General features: G+C 45.6%; 2 protein-coding genes across 2 annotated transcripts; one reads left to right on the top strand and one right to left on the bottom strand.

Annotated features, from left to right (window-relative positions):
- Positions 1-943: 943 nt before the first annotated feature.
- On the bottom strand, positions 944-17411 carry mcm3ap (minichromosome maintenance complex component 3 associated protein). Its single transcript, XM_080478949.1, has 29 exons — positions 17334-17411; positions 15173-17172; positions 13623-13870; positions 13426-13507; positions 12909-13065; positions 12623-12816; positions 12366-12505; positions 11554-11751; positions 10949-11217; positions 10703-10865; positions 9919-10076; positions 9603-9826; positions 9227-9486; positions 8424-8524; positions 8183-8314; positions 7953-8066; positions 7555-7707; positions 7277-7474; positions 6156-6224; positions 5945-6079; positions 5186-5324; positions 4267-4531; positions 4033-4130; positions 3017-3407; positions 2655-2942; positions 2362-2488; positions 2082-2270; positions 1469-1619; positions 944-1374 (listed from the first exon to the last, which is right to left on the bottom strand). Exons 2-29 carry the CDS (start codon positions 17133-17135, stop codon positions 1207-1209), a joined length of 6774 nt encoding a protein of 2257 aa, XP_080335075.1. The 5' UTR covers positions 17136-17172; positions 17334-17411; the 3' UTR covers positions 944-1206.
- A 253-nt stretch (positions 17412-17664) lies between these two features.
- Positions 17665-21676, top strand: ybey (ybeY metalloendoribonuclease). Its single transcript, XM_080478251.1, has 4 exons — positions 17665-18240; positions 19175-19306; positions 19466-19534; positions 21387-21676. Exons 1-4 carry the CDS (start codon positions 18031-18033, stop codon positions 21480-21482), a joined length of 507 nt encoding a protein of 168 aa, XP_080334377.1. The 5' UTR covers positions 17665-18030; the 3' UTR covers positions 21483-21676.
- The last annotated feature ends 232 nt before the right edge of the window (positions 21677-21908 follow it).

Below are 21908 nucleotides of genomic sequence, written 5' to 3'. Positions count from 1 at the left end.
CCAATGACAAACCGAGTAGGCGGGGAAGGAGGCGGGGCTTTAAATAGATCCTCCAATCACAGCGCTGTATCAATCGACACTACACACGTGCGAAAACAAGCCACTAACAAGCCTGAGAGTCAGTTATTAAACGAAAAAAGACTTTCTCTTTTTTTTCCCCCAATTATTTTGAGTCTTATAATCCGTATTAGCTGAGACTGTTAGTAACGAGCAGTGAGTTATTTAAGTTTCTCACTGAGAAGAAGTGTTCGAACAAAGATGAAGAGAGTGTGCGCCTCAGTCAGTGAGGGAGGGTTTGGAATAAACTAAGTCATAAACTAAAACAACGTCAAAGCATGAAACTGAAGTACAAGGATGAAGCTCTGTGGTGAATTTATATGGATGTCTATGCATGTCAACATTATTAATAGGATGACACATTGGAGCATTTGTCTATATTTTGTGAAGTTTTGATGTACTCCATTTCATTATAATACATAGGATTCTGGAAGAATTTATGAAATGTAGTTATTGCATATTGGGGAAGAGGTACGATTAAGTCAGTTTGACTTCTTCCCCTTTTCATAAATGTTGAATTAGGTGTTATGTGTGTATGTCTATAACAAGTATTTCTAATTTGGAATTTTTGTTGTGCATGTGGCATTTTCATAAAATGTATATTTATTTGTATAATTATTTACAAGGGGTTCATATATTCATATACACGTATATATACATATACACACATATAGAAATTAAAATTTGAATATTTTTCTTTGTATTTTTGTTTTGACATGTCTAATGTCTAGACATAAAACTAAAGAAATTAAACCCATGTTCATGTATATTGGTCACTGGTAAGCCCTGTACATACTTACTTTTTATTTTGATTAATTTGATATTCCAACATTCTACTCTGTTCTGAAACAATCACATCACATGCACAACAAATCTAATCACAAATGTGCAAAACCCAACAAGAAATTTATTCTTTATTAGTTCAAGTACACACTCCTTATATATACTGTACATACAGAGTCAGAAGTTAAAAAAATTAAACCAAGTTCAGAAATCTTGGTTTTGTCCTTTTCTTATACAAAACTAGACTTTTAAATCATTTCCAATATAAGAAACGCACTTTCAGTCAAACAATCCAGCAACATCACAGAAACAGAGAAAAGCTCATTCGGTTGTTTGTTGAGCAGAGTAATTGATATGAAAAGGCTTTCAGTCGTCCACAATGCTCATGAGACTGCTGAGTTTCAGTCTGCAGGCCCGTTCTTCCTCTTGGCTGCTCAGAATCTGTTGCTGGAGCTCCTTCAGGCGCCTCGAGATCGATACAGGATGTGTGGTCGGGCAGGCAGCGCCCTGCGACAGCTCCTCCGGCTCCGGCTCCTGGAGAGTGAAGCGAAAGATAAAGGGTGAATCCTCCATTGCAGGATGTCGTACACCATCACTTCATTTTGTCTGCATGAGAAAGGCGCCCCACCAGTGTCTCGGGGGTCTCTCTGGTCCTGGCCGTCGGGGGGGTTCTTATGGTGAGGGGCATGCACAGGATGTTGGAGGATGGAATGAGAAGCGGCGTGGACAATTGGTCGACGGGTTCTCCGTGGAACCAGCGCTGCAGCTGCTCCATGGTCCTGTGGGCAGAGGGAGAAGTGTGTGAAAGGTTAAAGGTCAACCCTGGAGGAAGTTGTTGCAAGTCAGCTACGTGACCAAACGTACAAAGGATCTATTTGAGTCTTTCCAGTCAGGTTTTAGAGCTCACCATAGCACAGAGACACTCTTAATGGTCTCCTGATGGCCTCAGACAAAGAACTGGTCTCAGTTCTGGTGCTGTTAGATCTCAGTGCTGCATTTGATATTATTGATCATAACATCTTACTACAGAGACTAGAACATTTTTCTCTGTAAAAGTGCCTTGAAATGATGTGTTGTATTCGGAACTATAGAAACAAAATTGAATTAATTGTGTCTTTTAGCGACAGAAAGTTAGAAACACCTCTGAGTACAATGTGGTCTCGTCCTGTGATGAGTTCAAGCATGTCTGTTGTACAATGGAATGTATTGCTCCGTGTGTTTTCGATGAATGAGTCTCTCACCTGTTGCTCTGGGCCTTCTCCTCCTCCAGACCTTTGAGGAGTTGGTGTGCCAGCAGCTCCTGTGGCGTGGCGGAGTGTGTGATGTCCAGTGGGGCTGCTGATGCTGCCTCCTGCGGCTGCACGTCACTGTGGAACAGCCTCTGTCTGAGCAGCTTGCTGCTGGGGGCGTAGGGAGCAGCTGCATTCGTCCTGAGGAGAAAGATCTCTGACTGTTCAACCTACTGATGATGATGATGATGATGGCTGAATCTCCTCAAAGTGATGAATGTGAGCTCCTTACCCATCCTCCTGCTGCTTCTCTCTGTGAGTTCGTTTGACAGCCTGGATCCACTCCTCAGGTGGCTGGAAGTCCTTCAACACGTCTGTGAGGAAGTAGACCAGGATCTCCCCGTCGTCCGTCAAAGCATCTGAAACGGGAAAAACAAGCTTTTAATCAATGAATGCATGCGGTCATCTATTGGAGAAAACAGACAAACTCCACACAGAAAGATCTTCTTCCTGTAGAATGAGAGAACTAACCACTATACCTTTCTGCATATTGCATTACTGCAGGTGGAAAATGAAAGTCCTCACCCTCACAGGCAGGCGGTCCGGGTGGTTGCCAGTCTTTCAGCTTGCAGTCCATGAAAATCCCCACCACACTCTCCCATGGGACCATCCTGTAGGCCCCGCCCACTCTGTGCACTTCATTACACTGCCAGCCGGCTGCCTTTGGTTTGGAGGTTTCGATCTTCCAGGCCTTCATTTGGACCCTTTGCAGCAGATTTTCCAGGTGTGAGATGAGCAGCGGCCGACTGCCAGCTGAGACGTTCATCTGACCCACGTAGTTAGAGATGGAAGAGCGGACCTCGGACCAAGAGGCTGAAGAGAGAGGGGATGAAATGTGATGAGCTATAAACACGAGGAAACCTCAGCGCGTCCCGTCAGTCACGTACCCGCCTCAGGCAGCGGTTCCCACGCTGGCAGCTGCAGGCTGAGGATGGTTTCCTGAAGCCAGGCCAGCTGCTCCGTCGAGTTCCAGCCCAGCGGAGGGACGAATCCGACACTTTCAGCCGTGTAGAACTCCGCCGGCGGCCAGGACAGTTTGTAGAGTTCCTCGGATGATACCTGCTGGGCAATGTGAGCCAGCAGCGAGTTGTAGAACTGGATGATGGGTGCTGGGTCCTGGGAGGGAAGCGATGCCTCGACCCGATCCTGGCAGTGAGCGGCGACCCGGGGTATGAAGACGTGCATCAAACAGCCCTCCACCAGCTGCAGCAGGGTTTGGCAGGAGATTGGGGAGGGCGGCGGGGCTCGGGCCAGCAGCCAGCCCAGGGCCTGGCTCAGCTGGAGACACGCGGGGGGGCGGGAAGGAGAGACAAGGGACAAGGTCAACCAGTGGAAAGCTTGTGAGGAAGGACATGAGAGAGAAAATAAAGAAAAAGAAGAAACCAAAGGAATAACAGCAGCGAACTATCCACAGTCTCCGTCTCTATCAATGATAAACCTTGATAACTCGCAAATGAAGACACTGATTCCAACACTTCTTGACAAGTTCAGTCACTTTGAGATGACTCAGATGCTCAGAGTTGACGGTTTGAGAGTAAATAAACTGCAACTTAGAGTAATTAATCTATATTTTATCTAGTATACGGCAAAGTCAAATCCTACAATGAAATACAGTAAACAAAACATCAGATTTGCCATGAGTACAGACAAGTGAGAAGGGAGGAAAAAAGCAAATGTACCAAAGTGTGAGTGTGCTTCAAGTTTTAAATACATTTGGAAATCAGAGTGTTTTATTCGAGCTTCCACCCAAAACAACATTTTAACTGTTGAAGAGAATAAATACGAGAAGTTTGGACTGTTTGCACACAGATTCTCCTCCATTAAATAGAAGTGACCAGAATAAACGAGCAACCTATTTATCTGCGTGTTGAAAGTGTTCAATGGTTTCTGTGCTTCCGTGTACCTGTTTGGTTCCCTGCAGGTCACTTGTGGTCTCTGGTATGAAGAAGAAGGTAAACTCCGATATCAGACCTTCCTTCACCAGCGTTTCCAGCTTCAGGGCTGAAAGAAGCATCACAACAACAACTCCACTTTACACGCTTTCACTAGAGTTCCAGACTTACTGTACAACTTTAGCCACATCAGATTTGATGTTCCGAACAAGAAAAGTTCCTCGAGTGTTATTCTAGTTCTTCACCTTCTTCCAGGTTGTTTGTCTCAGCGGCGCCGCCTTCTGGCCCGGGCACCAGGATGACGAGGGGCAGAGGGAGGTGCCCGGCGCCGGCCTGCTGGAGCTGTTTGAGCTGCAGGAGAGCCGACAGCAGCGGGACGTCTTGCTCATCCTGGCCCGGCTCCACGGCGGGCAGAGCGGGCAGCAGCATGACCAGGGCTCCGGCCCCCTGCAGCTCGCAGCCCTCCTCCACCTTGGAGAGTCCGTCTGCTGTCAGCGGGCCGCGACACGCCTGGGGGACAAAAACCAGCTCTTTAAATCACCAAATTACTGAATTTTACACTTTCCTCTATGTACGTTTATTATTGAGTCAGTGGTCTGCACCTCCACCGGGAGCGCTCTGTTCTCAGTGAAATTGGATCGTTTCTTAGTTAACACGATAAACACGTGAGGACAGATTTTGGTTAACAGATAACAAACCAAGGAAGAAATGATTTGAGATTTATGTTATGGAAAAAATATCCTTTTTCCTCAAGGCAGAAAATGACAACTTTTACATGAGTTGGACCAAATACCGACAGTACGCGTGTTCTTTGTGAGAACAACATAAACTCTATGAAATAGTTTGAAGCGCTCCTCTTATGTTCTTATCCATCCATCTATCCAATTTATTGGTTGGTTTGTTTTTAGCTGGTTATTATAACCAAAGAATAAGTAATCTAATCACCGCCTGGATCATAGTCACTCGGAGTGCTTCTTGTTTTTAAGGAGCAGCTTGAACTGCACGGGTAACACTTATGAATTCAATATTTTTTTAAATGAACAAGACAATACGGACAATAATACTTGTTTGAATGAAATAAAAGCAAACAGGCAGGAAAAGCTATCTTATCAGGTCTTAGGGCTCGGAAAAAAATCCATTTACTCCACTGCAGTTTGCTCTGACCTTGACGCTGACGTGGACTTGGTGTGTGCGCTGTGCGTGCTCCTGCAGGCTGCTGCTGACACACAGAGTCTGCATGACGCCGTCCACCTGCTGCTTCCTCTCAGCGCCGAACTTCACCTCCAGCCAGTCCGACAAGATCCTGGGGAGGAACACGAGATTGTTTGATGGATCAAAGTGAAGAGGTTTTTATTTCCTGCTACGTACAGAGCGTGACGAGGAGTCATCGGATTGGTCAATCTCAAAGGCAGGAGTGAGCCGAATTGTAGATTTCTGAACAAGTTTTTTGTGGGCTATAATTCATATTTAATTGATAAGAATGCATACAACTTGCATAAACTTGCACATTTATTAAACTAGAGACAATACAATGCAAAAAAAAAAGTTCCACCTTTAATATTGAGAGCACTAAAATTATTAAGGATAGAATTGAAAGATAATCCAAGCTATGCTGAGCTACCACCACCGAATTCACACAGAGAAGGCAAAACTGCTTGTTTGACACTAGATGTAGCACCCCGGCTCGTTTTTGTCTCAGATGTGGAGAATGTAGTGGTTTTTGGAAGAAAGTTTACACCTCATAGAAATACAGCCCGAACAAAAAAATAGCACAATCGAATGGAAGTGAAACATAAAAGCAAGTAAAATATATGCAAGAAAAACACAAATCCAAAATATATACTAACAAAGATGCCACTTCTTTTTTTTTTTTTTTTTTCAAAATGATGTGTTTGATGACCCCTCCTCTTTGAATCCCCTCACCTGTCGGCCAGGCTGGCCACGCTCTCGTGGTCGCTGGGCAGGAGGAGAACGACCTTCCAGAAGATTCTCTCGGGCGGGTCGGGGATGTGTTGGGTCAGCAGGGAGGGCAGATGGAGGGGCGCCCACACCGTCTCTCTGAGGACAACAAACAGGTCAAACAGCTGCTGCGAGACGGGGAACTGCTGCGTGAATGTACACCATGAAGACTTACTCCACAAGCTGCTGGTAGAAGTAGTGGACTCTCATCTGGTGCATCGCTGCTTGTCTGTTCTTTAACAATCTTAAAAAAAAGAAGAAAAATAAAGATGAGGGTAATTCTAGAATGCCGCAAAAATCTAACCTAACATTCCTTTATGTGGAAGAATAGAAATGGGGTACATTTATCCATAGAACTCTCCTACAATGTGACTTAAACAGCTTGTATCACAAGAGTAATAATCCAAATCAGAACTTTGTTGTGGAAATATGTTTTACATCGAGGTGTAAACAGACTGGATCTGAATATCTGTATTCATATTGTAAAGTTTACAAATTACTGAATGCCTTTTCAGTAATTTATCAAGATCCCGTTAAAATATTTGCACAATTATTTACATATCTATGGTCCGATATACTAACATGTTAAAATATTTACGGAAGTATTCTTACAAGTTAAATCAGCTGATTAAATCTGCCACTATGAGTATCAGATTTAAGTTTAACTCAGATAAAAGCTTTCTAACTCTTCGTTGGGCAGCTTGGACATGTGACTGATGAAGAGGAGATGTGATCGAGAAGTGTGGTAGAGAAGTGCAGATTGTAGTAAAAACACTAATAATAATAATAACAATAATACTTTATATCTGGAGGTGCCTTTCAGGTCACTCAAGGGAAGGAGTGTATTCATGGAGGAGGTTGCAGAGGTAAGTAGGGCCTAGACTGTGAAAAGCTTTGTAGGTGAGGAGAAGGTTTTTGTGGTGGATGCGATAATGAACAGGGAGCCAGTGGAGTTGGATGAGAACAGGGGTGATGTGGTCCAATGATTTAGGCCGAGTTCTGAATGATTTGTCGTTTATTGATGAGTCCGCTGAGGAGTCAATGTGGGATGTGACAAATGAGTGAACGAGGATTTCCGTGCCGTGTTGGGACAGTGATTGACAATGATATGTTGTGAATCTTCCGTTTGTTCTTTGTGGAAAATGACTCTTCCTATCAAATCTACCATATCTAGTTCTTTGTGTGGTGTTGAAATGAGCTAAACAAAAAAAAATAAATAAATAAAAATCGTTCCTTGTTTAATCTGATCTCCATTAAAAGAGGAGGTACAGTCACAGACAGCCGGCTTCACTGTACCTGGTGCTTGACAGAGATAAGACGCCGGCGTTCCCCAGATTGACGAGCCCGCGGGCCAGATCGGCCATGGAGGGGTGTGCGGGGGCGCTGGGGGCCAAGGCTTTAAGTTTGAATCGAGGGTCCACACAGCAGGGGGCCGCAGGAAAGCCCCTCATCTGTCTCTTCAGCTGACGACGAACCGCAACCACGTCGCGCCACCTGGAAGTGGAGCCAACAATTACGGATTAGTGAACAAACATTTTGGAGTTTTCCTTGGCGTTCGTGTTCTGCCAAAGCACCTTTTGATGTACTTGCAGATACGCTGCAGCTCGGCTTCGAGGATGTCTTCCACCAGCACAGCAATTTCCGCATTCAGGGTTTCCTCCACGAGGCTGCGGCAGACCTGCTCTGTGCACTTCGCCACACACGCTGCTTTCTCACTCACTGCCCGCCTGCAAACACCACAGAGAAAGCTTTCAATGTATTGGTAATGGATCAGCCTGTGGAATCAGGAAAGCTCATTTTCAGGTAAAAAAACAAACAAAAAAAAAACTGTGTTCGATGTCGGATACTTCACTTAAAAAAAAGAAATATATACTTTTCGTAAATCATGAGATAAATAAACAGTTAACTTAAAGACACACTCAACTCCCAGTGGCTATTTGCCTTCATTTTAAATGGCTTGTAAAAGACTTACTGAATCTCAGAGGAGGCGGTCTCCTGCACGCTCTCATTTACAACTTCATCAACGAGCTTTGTGCAGAGAGAGAAGCTGAACTCAGTCAGGAAGGCCTCGTGCTCCTTCCTCCTCCTACAGAGAACAGGAGTTCAGTCTGCATGTTTTTAAGATGGTGATGCTTTGGAGTGAAGAATGATTGATGTTCTCTGAAGCACTGACGGGCTGAAATCAGCCGTCAGCAGACTCACCTGGCTTCTTCAAGCTTCCGCTTCTCCTCAGCTACACGCTCTTGCTCCAGTTTGATCTCGGTGGAGGAAACCTCCTGCACCATCTTCCCCAAAACGTCCTCCAGCACGGACCCCGCCTGCACGCTGCTCTCCCTGCACAGCGAGACACATCGCTCATGAAGCATCGAGCCTCCGGCACCTCCTGCTTACCATCAAGAAATACATCCAGGAGGTTTGAATTATAATCCACAGCTGAGCTTACATGAGGGCTGCAGCGGTGTAGCTGGCTCCGGCTTCAGCTACCTCCCTCACTGCTGCATCCACCACCTCTCCAACCACAACGTCCAGCACTGCCAGGATCTCCTGCAGGAGGAGAAAACAGATGAACCGACTGCAAACTCAGCAACGGCCAGCTTTTCTTTGAGTTTGTTCTATTCAAGGCCGTTAAAAGGAAACGCAAGAAGGTTTTTCAGAAGAGAAGGAACGTTAGGAGAATATAGTTTGCCACCCCTGATAGTACAACACCTACAAACACATTTCAGTTCAGTAGCCATGAGTGGGCCAACTGGCAAAATAGTGCCACGATAACCTTTAAATTTAAACATTGAAGTTTTTATTTGTTGTGGAGCATAGTTCATGTGATGTAAATGTCTATATTTTCACACAATCAAACAATTATAATCAAATATGACTACAATCTCCACATATTAATGACACCATCTGATGCTAAACACAGAGAAAAGTGGACATTTGTCCACAAGCTGTTCTATTATGCATGATTTTACAAACTCACCCTGACAGCATTGCTCTGAGGCTAATGCTAGCTCGCTAGCTTTCAGGTCACCGATATCTCAGCTCGAGTCTCAGTGTTGTCAAAACTTGTTTTGACTAGCTTAAAAAAAAGCAGCGTTTTGCAACTTGTGTTCTGCAAGTTGTTAGACAATCAATAGACTTCAATCGATAATTTAATCTTTTCATAAATACACAATGTTGTATGTTAACTACAGTGGAAGGAATCAGTGACAATAGTGGAGTTTAAACAGTATAATGGCATTAAGTCCTCACCTCGTCAGTGTACACAGGCTTGGGTTTGGGTGGGGGTGATGGTGGTTTGACGGGTGGAGGTTGGGAAATGGGCTGGAACAGCTGCTGGGGGTCTCCAGGCGGGGCTCGGTCCTGATAGGGTTTGGCGGGCTCTCCGGTCTCCTCTGTAATAGCTGGCGGCGGGCGATACGCAGGGGGGGGCTCCAGAGGTTCGACAGGCACCACCTGCTGCTGCATCTCCATGCTGGGGGGCTCTTTAACCTCCACCCTGTCAGCGATGGCTGAAACGACGGAGGAATGTTTTACTCACCGGAGTCGTACTCCTTGACACCAACAGCATTTAATTCTAACGGTTTATTAGTAGAAAACTGAAGGGGGGGGGGGGGGGGGGCTCTACCTCTGAAGTAGGATGGAGCGGGCTCAGCGACAGGCACTTCTCCATGAAATCTGTTCTGGGAGTCGAAGCTGCAGACGGGGACGTGGTGCGGTGGGTTTGGGAGTGGACCTCCATTCACCACCTCTCCAATCAACACCGCCTTTTTCACGAGGATGACCTCCGACTTCTTCTGGGACAGAGGCAGCTCCGGCCCCTGGTAGGACAGCCGGCTCAACTCCACCATGCTGGAAACAAAGTTTAAAGAAGTAGATGGGGTGATTAAAGCTGCTATTGATTAGCATGGTCATGTTTTCAAGGCGCAACTATCGACACTCACTCATCGTTGACGTTGAGGCCGTACTGCTGGATGAAGTCGGCTGCTTCTGCAGCGTCACGAAACATCAACATCCGAACTATATCCTCAACTGGGAACGCGGTGGATCGAGGACCCACCGTGTGGGCAATGTTCAGGGTCTTCAGCGCCTTCGCTCTGACCTGCAGGCACACACATATATTTAAATAAAAGACATTTCTAATAACTCCAAACACATTATGGTTAGGACATGGGTCCCAAAATATTTCCAAAACAAAAAAATGACACTCACAAATAAGACTTTTAATACAAGGTACAAAATCTGTTTTATTCTGTGTTTATAAGGTTTTGTCATCAGAATAAAAAAGTATTTAGTTTGTGTTTGTGTTTAGTCGACGATTCAAGACAAATGTAGTTAGGTTAAGAAAACACTTCCATTATAAATATTTTTGTTTTAAAATGTCCATGCTGATTTAAAATCTCTCTCTTTTTGATTTTGCTGCCGAAGCTAAATTCCAGACTTTTCCGGTGGGACTTGATGCATCCTCAAACAGATTTTTAGATATCGAGTCTATTTCACTGTGAACTGGGTTTTTTCAAAAACAGAAGTCTCACAATCTAATATGCTCCTGAACACCGCACAAAATTTATGAAAACACAGATTACCCACAATCTGAACCGTCCTTAAACACATCTCTAAAATAGTAAAACTTTCCAGATGAACAGATCAGAAACCCTTCATTCACCAACACTTATAAAGGAAAACTTGGTGCTTTATCAAGCAGCTGCTTTCAGCCATGTTCCTGACCTGGTTGAAGTATCTGTGCAGCAGACAGCTTGCGAGGTAGGACGCTCTCTTCACCAGCTTGAAGAAGCGCACAAAGTTGTTGCTGTTGACTGCAGCGAACGCCTGGACCGCAAACTTCACCTCGGGGGATTTTCGCACCTCGTCACGAAACTGCTGCACCTCCCTGTGTGGACAAATCTGTTTCAGCGTGCCGCGTTCGGCGAGATATTTAAGCATTTCCTATTCTTTCTGTGTTTCTCGACTCACCGCAGGATGTCGCCCTCATTGAGCTTCAGCAGCACGTTGTACTGGCGGAACTCGGCCTCTCGGGGGCAGAAGACTTGACGCATGGTTAGGTCCTCGTACATCTCCTTCAGGCTCTGCAGGCACTTCGTCATGTTCTCGTTGTTGATTTTGGCGTCGAACGACGACATGTGCTCCTCGCAGAGGTGGTGGGCGCAGTGCACGTGGAAGCGTGTGCACTTCTCAATCAGAGACACCGTCATTGGACAGCAGAGGCGCTGCTGAGTGATGTCCTGCGTGGGAAGGGTGTCAGAAACAAAGTATGTTTATTTAAATTTACAGCTGCACTCAAAATGACTCTAGTCCGATTACTGATCAGAATTAATGGAACATTTTACAAACACAAGATAAAGAAAAGTCACTTTTAATCAAAACTGCAGTCAAGTGACATCAGAACATCAGACACAGGGAGCTGAATAACAGGACTGCAACTGTATAAATGATTCGATGTAAAAAACCTTTATCACAATGTTAACTGAAATAAAAAAGATGATATCGGTTTGTGGTGATCAGAACATATAAATGACTTGTATGGAAGTGGAGCAGCTCCTTTAGAAGTAGGGTCTCACCTTGCGGATGCCACGGGTCCTGTTCCAGACAAAGTCATACCAGTCTCTGTAGTTCTCTTTGCCCTGGTCCATGATCTCAGTCACCAGGTAGTCCATGGTCATGCACAGCACTGGCAGGGGCCGCAGGTCATGGGGGAGGGGCTCCTCCTGGTCAGCAGAGGAGCGGCTGTACTCCTTGATGGCTGTTGCATGGGCCACCTACATGGAAGCAGGAGATGACCGTTTTGATCAAATATGGAAATCATGACGGTGCAATTATGTCATTGTGTGTTTAGATAAGGATCGTGATGCAATAAGATCGTTGAGACACTATAGTGCGATTGCGGCAAATCGATTGCGGTGGTGAAATTTTAATTGCTGTAATTGGCTCCGCTCATTCCAGCCTAAGCTCACTTATTACAGAGAGATTCAATCATTATTATTTCAAACATCTGTGTGTTCCGACTCCACCTTGTTGTACCTATATATTTTTCCAACCTTCTGCAGGATGAAGCTGTTTGTGTGTTTCACCGACACCAGCCTGCCACAGGTGATGTTTGTTCACTTGAGTATAATTTTTCCCTCAAATCAGCAGACGAACACAATAAACTACTATAGTAAGATTTAAGTTTATTTCGCTCACCCAACCAGGCATGCTGCAAAACTTCAGATTTACCGACATATTCATGTCTTTTGGTGTGCTTTAAAGAAATACTGACCACAAAATAGACTTTGAAAACCTTCTCAAAGAAACCGACATCAACTAGTGTCATCAATGTTGTCCTGAGAGACAAACCTAACTTTTCTACCTCTGCACAAATGTGAAACGTTACCATCTCTGTGCTGGGGATGACTTCATAGATGCTGAGCTGGTTCCGGGTTTCCCTCATGTACCTCTCCTTCTCTGGACACATGTCAGGACACGTCCCGACAAACACCTTCGACATGTCCAGGTCTGTGCGTTTGGGCCGACCTGCGTGGATTCACACACACACAGACATGCGCCCACACACATACAGTTATGCTGCCGGTCACACTTTTAGAGGTGGTTGCGACTTTTCAGCAGCGTGGTGTGAGAGCGCAGAATCACCTTGACGCAGGACCTTGTCCCTCTGCTCCAGGAGGCGATACTTGTCCTCTGCGGTCTCAGCCAACTGCCCAACGAGATGATGGAGCGAGGAAGGGATGGGACGCTCTAAACTCTCGGGTTCTGTGCCACTGTCTCTCGGAGGCTCGCTGTCAAACTGCAGAGACTTCACCAGGGACGACTTCTTCACCGGAGAGCTGGAACACGATACGGGACGTGTTATCATCACAGAGCTTCACTGGTTTAGCTTTGGCTAAATGGAAACGTTTCCACTGAGGTGCAGTGGTACCTGCGACTGAAGGCCCCCGGGTTGTCCAGTAAAGAGGGTCTGAGTGGTGGAGGTCTTTTGAGAGGCGAGGAAGCAGCCTTGGACTCTGTGTCCTCCTGGCTCTCTTCCTCTGCTTTCACCTTTTCTTCTGGAAACTTCTGATCTTTTTGCCCAGAACCTAAACCACAAAAATAAAAAATCCATTGATCAGGTTTCTGCAAGCTTTGGTTTACCATGTTTGTCTCCCTAAACCAAAGGTTCCCAAATTTTTATAGTAGAACCTCCAATTTGCTACAAAGAGGAAAGAGGAGTAGATAAAACCGTATTTGATGTCCTGATGTCTGGAAACATGAATGTGAAGCCAAATGTTGGCAGACACAACCAATCTCAGCATATCTGAACAGTTTGACACGTGAGAATCTAATCTTTATCTTTTCCTCCCCGCCCGTGAAGCCAGGCTGGGAACTGCTGTCCATGCTGGTTAGTGGATACAGGCCAACATCTCCTTCAGCTTTCATAATAAAAACACAGGACTCACTCTGCTTCTTTCTTTGCCAGAGGAGGAAGAGCTCCTGCTTGTGCAGCACTTTGCCTTTCTTCTTGGCCTTTGCTGCAGATGCCTGGGAAACAGAAAACATTTTCTCTGTCTAAGCAAAGCTATGTCATCTTTGCAAAAATGAGCATTTAAGAGTAAGTGATGATGTTATATTGGCACAAAAGTAGGCGTGGACCCACGTGGTCATTGAAGTGAACTATGGCCAGGTTCTTGGAGGGCCGAGAGATGACTCTGCGGACTTTGCCGAATTGGCCGAAGTGCTTCTCGATGATCTCTCTCTTGTTGAGCGCTGGGGGCACGTTCCTGCACTGGAGGGTGGTGCAGTCGGAGGGAGACATGCCGCCCAGGCTCTCCAAGCTTTCGCTGCGCACAGCTCGCCGTTCAGGAGTTGCAACTTCAGCCTGTGGCTCCGGGGCACCGGGTGGCTCTGCATCGGGAGAACAGGCAGATTACACGATGAGAATATGGCATGTATTCTTGGGCCATTTTATGTTCATGTTCATGCAGTATGATGTGTGTTTCATAGTGTAGGGTAATTAAAGTGCAGTTTAAAGCTGCAGAAACGAGGGGACACTGTTGATACATAATGTTCAAGTCACCATGCAATATGAATTAATCTCGAGTATTATAATAACAATACAACGTTTAAAAATAAAATATTCTTGAAATAAAAAGTGCCATAATTTCAGTATGCTCAGATTTATGCAGCAGCAGCAGCAGCAGCAGCAGCAGCATTATGCTTCTATAAGCTGTTTTAATGTTGGGCGTAATCACAGGTTAAAAAAAGGTTTTAGACAGGACTGCTGTGGGGACGAGGCTGAAGCCAGTTGAGTCTAGAGGATGCTGTGGAGACACACCAGTGTGACTGGAACACTTTAAGTTTTTGATACTGATGCACGTTTCTGTGAGTAAATGCTCATATTTCTTTGTGAAAAGGAAGGCTAGACTGTATGGCCACACTAAAGAAATTACGCAAACAGTTCAACAGCCAGTTGTAATAAAACGTAATTTTGCGTGATAGTTTTATGTCACAATTCAGGTGAAGTTGTTTATACCAGTGGATCAGCGATTCCAAACAAATATGTTCTCTTCTTTATAAGACAGCACAGAGTGGAAGAGAATTTTTTTGTTGTGCCTGAATAAAGTTAAAATAAGTTCTGACATCATTCTGAGAAGAAATTTGATTTTATAGGTGAGTTTTATACTAATTCTGTCAAAGCAAAGCATCTTCTAATGAAGCTTTTAGCTTTAGACAACTTAGTTGCTACTATGATATATAATAAGTATATTCACAATATTGAAACAGCAATGCAAGTTTCGTATCAGGAAAGGATCGGTATTGGCCTTTACGCAAATCTGAAAACTCAGATCAGTATTGGGGGCCAAAAAGTGTGATTGGGACATCCCTAATAGCCTTTACCTATGTATACGTGATAAAAATGTCTATATTTTGACAAAAAAATTAAAAATAAAGCAAAAAAAAAACAACAAAACCCAATTAGGATGGAAAATGTGTTGAGAGTATAAATAAAACCTTCTGCTGCAAAATCCAGTAAAATGTCCAACAAACTTCTGGTCTAGTACGTGTCTCACTTAATGTACTGCGATAACACCTTGAGAAGTGGTCTCCTGCCATTTGAAAGCAATTAGTATAGAGCATTTATTTTCCCCTACAAAAACTAATCTTGCTGCAAACCCCAGAAAACACAGTGTGATTCCAAGTCCTCACCTGATTCCTCAACCTTCTCCTCTGGCTCCTTGTTAGCCATCTGCACTGTAGGCGGTGTGGCGGTCACTTCCTCATCTTGAACTTGGACATTTTCCCTTTCTGGTTCCTCCCGCTGCATCTCCTTCATTGCCTCTCTCCTCACGGGGTTCATTCCGTCTTTGCGAATGCCGCTGAGCGCCCTCCCAAACAAGCCTCCAGGCGGGCCTCGGGATCTCATTAATGGCCTCTTTGCGGGTTGTTTTGTTGAATCTGCCCCAGGTGGAAGGTCCTCCTCAACAGGAGGCCTCTCTGAGCCCGGGACTGCCGGTTCGTTCTTCCTCTTGGGGGCCTTAGTAAGTCGTGCAAACACATTTGTGTCGGCCAGGCCAGCATGGCTGCTTCCTTTGTCAACTGTGCCAGCATCCGCTTTGGCTTTGGTGTCACCAAACACAGGCTGAGAAAAAGTGTTTCCTCCAAATAGTGGAGCGGGCTGGGCCGGCACGATTTTGGAAGTGAAGCTGAAAGATGATGGGGTGGTGGGCTCCTTTGTGGAGTCCTTAGTGCCGGAGCTGGATGGGGCTGCGGGCTGGGAAAAGGTGAACTGCAGAGTGTTATTGGGAGCGCTGGTGTCACTGGCCGTCAGTGGATTGCTTTGAGAAGAGATTGAAGGGGCGGCAGCAGGCTGGGAGAAGCTAAAGCCCAGTGGGCCGGACTTAGCCCCGGCCAGCACGGAGAAGCTGGTGGTGGAGGTGGTGCTGCTGCTGCTTATGATGCTGGCGCTCGTCTGGGACCCTGGCCCAAACGGTGAGCTGGTCTGTGGGTTGGTGGGCTCTGGGCTAGCACTGAAGATAGGTTTGAAAACTGCCTCGGTGGCCGGCTTGAAACTGAACTCCGACGTTCCGAAGCCTCTACTCTGGGTCACCGTCTGAGCTGCACCAAACATACCAGTGGAGACAGCAGTGGATGATGGCTGTCCGAACGCAGGCTGCCCAAAAGGGAGAGGGCGAGGCTGTCCTAAAGCCTGGGTGGAGCTGGAGGTCATCTGGGTGCTCCCGAACCCTGAAGGCTGCTGACCAAATGCTGGCGGCTGCTTACCAAACACTGGAGCCTGCTGGGTGAATCCTGAAGTTTGTCCAAAAGCAGAAGGCTGACCCATTGCAGGTGTCTGCCCAAAGGCAGAACTCTGGTTCGAGGCTCCCGTCTGTCCAAAGGCTATACTCTGGTTCGAGGCGCCCGTCTGTCCAAAGGCTGAACTCTGGTTCGAGGCGCCCGTCTGTCCAAAGGCTGAACTCTGGTTCGAGGCGCCCGTCTGTCCAAAGGCTGAACTCTGGTTCGAGGCGCCCGTCTGTCCAAAGGCTGTACTCTGGTTCGAGGCGCCCGTCTGTCCAAAGGCTGAACTCTGGTTCGAGGCGCCCGTCTGTCCAAAGGCTGAACTCTGGTTCGAGGCGCCCGTCTGTCCAAAGGCTGAACTCTGGTTCGAGGCGCCCGTCTGTCCAAAGGCTGAACTCTGGTTCGAGGCGCCCGTCTGTCCAAAGGCTGAACTCTGGTTCGAGGCGCCCGTCTGTCCAAAGGCTGAACTCTGGTTCGAGGCGCCCGTCTGTCCAAAAACGGAACTCTGGTTCGAGGCTCCTGTCTGGCCAAAAACTGAACTCTGGTTCGAGGCTCCTGTCTGTCCAAACATAGGTTTTGTACTGGTCCCAAAGCCTGAACTACTCATTCCTAGTGATGTCTGTCCAAAAGCTGGAGGCTGAGCTGAAGACTGTCCGAAGGCTGGGGCTTGTCCAAACATGTTAGATCCAATAGGTGCGGGTTGGTTCATGACAGACGGCTGTCCGAAGGCCGATGGTTGGAAGAAACCCAGACTTTGACTCTGACTAGGGCCACTTTGCTGCCCAAAAGACTGAAAGAGGCCAGTCTTCATGGAGCCGCTCGGAGCCTGGAAAGCTCCCCCTTGAGGACTGCCAAACGGGTTGGGAGGATTCATTCTGCAGATATTTGACGTCAATAGCGATGTTCATAACCTGGAATTATTAATAACAAAACGTTAGTAGGAACCAACGAACAGCTAACATAGCTCCACTGTTAGCATCGCCCCAAACACTTAGATAAGCTTAGCCGGCAATCATTGCTTTAAATTTTTTCATTAAATATACACTTTCCGAATAATAAAGCTAATCTTTACCTTAAAAGCATGAACGTAATCCCGCCTTTGACGACTTTCTCACTTCATTTGACACAGCAAGAAAAAAAACCGTCAATTCCGATTCCGGTGTTTCGGATTAACTGGTTTCCGTGTTAGCTGATGACCGATTTGATTTAGCGGCGGTTTTATAAAAGCAGTTGTTTAAAAACCCGGAGAGAAAACCGAACGTGTCCACAGTAAAAGTTTCAAAGTGTCGCACCTTTTGTAAGTCTGTGTTTAACGTCTGTATTCACACGCAGCAACGGAGGAAGTAAGTCACCAGTTATCAGGGAAACGAGTTGATCTTAAACACCGGTCCGACACTTTTCTCGGTCCCCTGTCACGATAAAATAATCAGTTCCTCTGCTGTCAGCGCCACAACTGCAGGTCCCGATAAGGCAAGCGAGTATCCGCCATAAATACCAGAATATGTTATTTTTATGCCGACTGTATAACCGCATACACACATCTCGGAAAAGGTGAAATATCGTTTGTTTCGTGAAACGATGTGTGTCACCTTGAATTCCGCCTGCTCTGAATGATTGAACCTCGCAGCCCCGGGAACCAGCAACACCGTTATCCGGGCATCGCGAACATCCGTGGAGTAATCTGGACTGGATTTGTGGTGTAATCTATAATCCATGCCACGACACCACCGGGACGGCCCGCTCGAGTGTCTTTAACGTGGAGTTTTGCTATGGGAGTCGTGCTGCGGAACCTCCAGAAGGTGGTGCCGCTGCGCCGCGCCAGGCTGCGCAAAGACATTGACACGCTGCGACACATCCTGGGCGTCCAGAAGTTCGACCTGGGCATCGTCTGCGTGGACAATCGCAAGATCCAGCAGATCAATAACACCTATAGGAAAAAGAACGTGCCCACGGATGTCCTGTCGTTTCCATTCTACGAGGTAAACACGCTTTTTAATGGTTAGACAGAGGCTGACAGAGTCCACGTGCTGCTGTGTTAATGCACACAGTACACACTTAAGGTTTTGCACAATTTAAATGTATAAAGTTTATAGATTGACTTTTCAGTTATCTATTTATTTGTAATTTGTCTGATCTTGCAGTGTTTGAACCATCAACCGAGTTAACCACCAATCTGCCACTGGCGATACACAATTGTGTGAAGGCGTGAATGTGTGTGGGCTGGATGGATAGGGAAGCCTTATATGATGGGTTATTATTGGCTTCTTAATTCTTGGAGTGGTTCAGTCTGACTGCAAGTGAAACAAGAGGCAGATCACACTACTCACAAAATATATGTACAGCATGTGTTTGGATCATGATTCTACTGACGTCTCATCTTGAGAAATTGCAAAATATCGCCATGCTGTGATGCATAAATTGAAAACCCTGTCTTCTGCCTTCTTATAATTCATGTCGACAGATTATTACCCAAAATTCTTAATCTTGCAATCGACGTTCTTGAAAAAAAAATAAATACATTTTAACTAGAAATAATTTTATAAGTTAAGATGGGATAACCTTTTATTTCCCAAACAATTGGGAAAATTTGCATTGTTGCAGCAGCAAGTGGTCGTTGATAAGTCATCATAACAATAATCATATTCACAGCATTATTAAAACTAAATAATTTTACATTCTTGCATGATAATGTTGGTAATGATTAGAAATATACTAAATCGTCATTGCACAGAATAGATGAATAATATGTTACACACAAGAGAAGAGGAAAATAAATGTATTGCTATCGCTGTGCTTAAATTAGTTCTCAGAGCTTTGTGTTATCATTCATCTATTGTATGTGCTTTATATGTACTCTGTGTATTTTGAGGTGAGGTTATCTTTTCAACTTTATTGCTTTCTTCTTGTCTCCAGGATTTGAGGCCCGGGAAGCTGCCGTGTCCGCTCCACAGAGACGAACTGAACCTCGGGGACATCTTTCTCGGCGTGGAGTTTGTGATGAAGCAGTGTCAGGAGCAGAAGCTGGACCTGCACGGTGCTCTCACTGTGAGCAGCTGCAGTATAAACACATCAGCTTTTCTTCATTCAGATGCAGATCGGGGGATGAGACAGTTTGATGAGGATGAGCTCCCACATCAAGTCATCCTCATGTATAAGACACGTTTCTTTTTCCATGTCCAGTCGTAACTTCTCTCCTGGTTTCAGGTCGTCACTGCACACGGAATCTGCCACCTGCTGGGATACAGGCACGAGACAGAGGAAGAGTGGACCGAGGTTTGTGACACCTTTGCATGACTAAATGGGAAAGCTTACTCGGTGAGAATATTGTCTCTCGTTTAATTTACTTCCCTCTGCATTGAAGTTTTCATTTTAGCCGATCCCTTTCATATGGTGGCCCAGAAGGTTCAACGTCACAACACAACAAAAGGCTGACGGACTAGTTTTTATGAAAATATCACGGTGACAAACGATATTAATCATTATCCTCAATCAGCAGCGTTTTACTTATGCTCCATTAAAGTCTAGCAATCAAAATAGTCCGTCTGAAAATATTGTCCCTCGGAAACCAAGCCTGTTTTTCCGCCCGCTGCGCATTTGCGAGGACCCTTCTGGGCCGCCATAGTTTCAACTCACTCACGAGAAGATGGAACAATTGCAATATTAAAGGGGACATATCATGCTAAATCCACTTTTTTAGCCCTTAAATGCATGTTGTTGTATATTTAGAGTGTTTAGAAGTACAGAAAAGTTCAAAGTAGTCTCTTCAGGTGCTCCGTTGATATCTTTATATTCTGTTTTGGTCATATTTTGCGATCCGTTTCGATTTTTCTATTCTCTATTACGTTTTTTGAACAATGACGTCATAGTATTCCCGGCGGAACTGCCAAATTAGGACATCGACACTTCGAGCAATCCGCCATTTTTGTTTCTCGCTGCGATTTTGTAGTCCAACCTAAGGGTGCCGAAGTTACGAGAGGATAAGTCGAAATGTTCGGTTGTTGGATGTAGTAACCCACAAGCTTCGTTACACCGTCTCCCAGCATCAGAACCTTTTCGAAGTGCCTGGTTGAGTTTTATTTTTCACAGAAATGTACCCACATCTGTGGGTAAGGTCATTTTTGTGTGCGCGAAGCACTTTAAGGACGACTGCTTCAGCAACCTCCGCCAGTATAAAGAAGGATTTGCCGAAAGACTTGGTCTGATTGAGCGGTCAGTTCCTTCTATCTATGGAGACGACGAACAGAGCACTTCGGTAAGCTGTATATAACGCTAAAAAGTGTGATGATAAGACGTCCCTGTCATTGTTTTGTTAGCATTAGCAGTTGCACCGTCTTCATATGTTAGCGCTGTGTGCTCGTTTTAGATTATAATGTAACTTCTGTGGTAAATAGTCGTTGTAATACAGGCAGTATTGTAGTAGTGGGCATGGATGGAGAAGTTAGTGTAAATATAGTAACACACCATTGCGTTACATCCATATGAAGACGTTGTTCTGCAGGTGCATCATCGTCATTTTCATCTCGCTCCGCCGGGTCCGACTCTGGCTCCAACATGTATGGCTGGATGGACAAATCTTCCGTTGTTGACATTTTGTAAATAATGTGAGAATATAAAGTTTCTGCGCCGCTAGATAATTGTATCTGTTCTATCAAACTACAAAGATGGCCGAACAGGGTGGCGTTGAACCGAGTGTCACCTCTGCAACCTGGAGAGGAGGAGGGGTATGAAGTGTCTCATTTGCATTTGAAGAGACCGCCCCAAAACGAGTTGCTCTCAGAAGCACATCAGAAAAGGGGTAGAAAAGGGGCCCGTGGAGCTCTAATAATGAGGAATTCAGACCCAAGCATTGCAGTTCCGCTTTATATAGACCACAACTGTATGATTTATATGTAAAAAGGAAGGATTTAAAAGCATGATATGTCTCCTTTAAGGCAGGACGTCGTATTGATGGGCACAAAGTCTGCATGCATTTCAATAAATACAGTTTATAGTAACTTTTGGTTGTCATGAATTTCAAGTAAGCCGGCCCACGAGTTTGACACGTGACATAAAAGATCTTTAAAGTCCTTATTGCGAGTTATCGTTGCTGCCTCGGATGACCTCACCATGTTTGACTTTGCTGCAGATGCTGCAGCGGGAGAACTACATCCTGAGTGAGTACAACCGACTGACGGGACGACACCTGGAGCCTCTGATGAAGAAGTGCAGTCAGGACAGGTGACACGGACAGAACCACAACTTCCCCTGTGACGCTTGAAGCTGCGCGAGCACCTTGGAGCCCCTTCGGCTCGGCGCCGTGGATCACGCGACGGAGCCCGCGGGCTGCACCAACTCAGCACTTTGGAGGGGCTTTAGATCAGCTGCGGACACTGGCGCAAAGTGTTTGTGATTCAAATAAAGAAGAAAAAGCTCGTTTCACTGTAGTATTTTTTATTAAAATTTGCTTTAGGAAGAGTCAAGTTGTGTATGAAGGGTAGAAAAAGCCATTCGTTCTCACGTCACATGAACATCTCTACCCTCTCGACACTGCACTCGGGACAGGATGCTTCTCGGGAGAAAGCGCAGCACTTGGGAAACTCGCTAAGTGATCGCGGACGTTAAGAAGAGGAACAACGTGTCGGCGAGGAACCGTTGACGGAGCCAACTG

This window comes from Lipophrys pholis (assembly GCF_963383615.2).
Source record: "Lipophrys pholis genome assembly, chromosome: 13".
In the NCBI taxonomy this organism is placed as follows: Eukaryota; Metazoa; Chordata; class Actinopteri; order Blenniiformes; family Blenniidae; genus Lipophrys; species Lipophrys pholis.
This window is presented reverse-complemented; position numbering and strand designations above follow the sequence as displayed.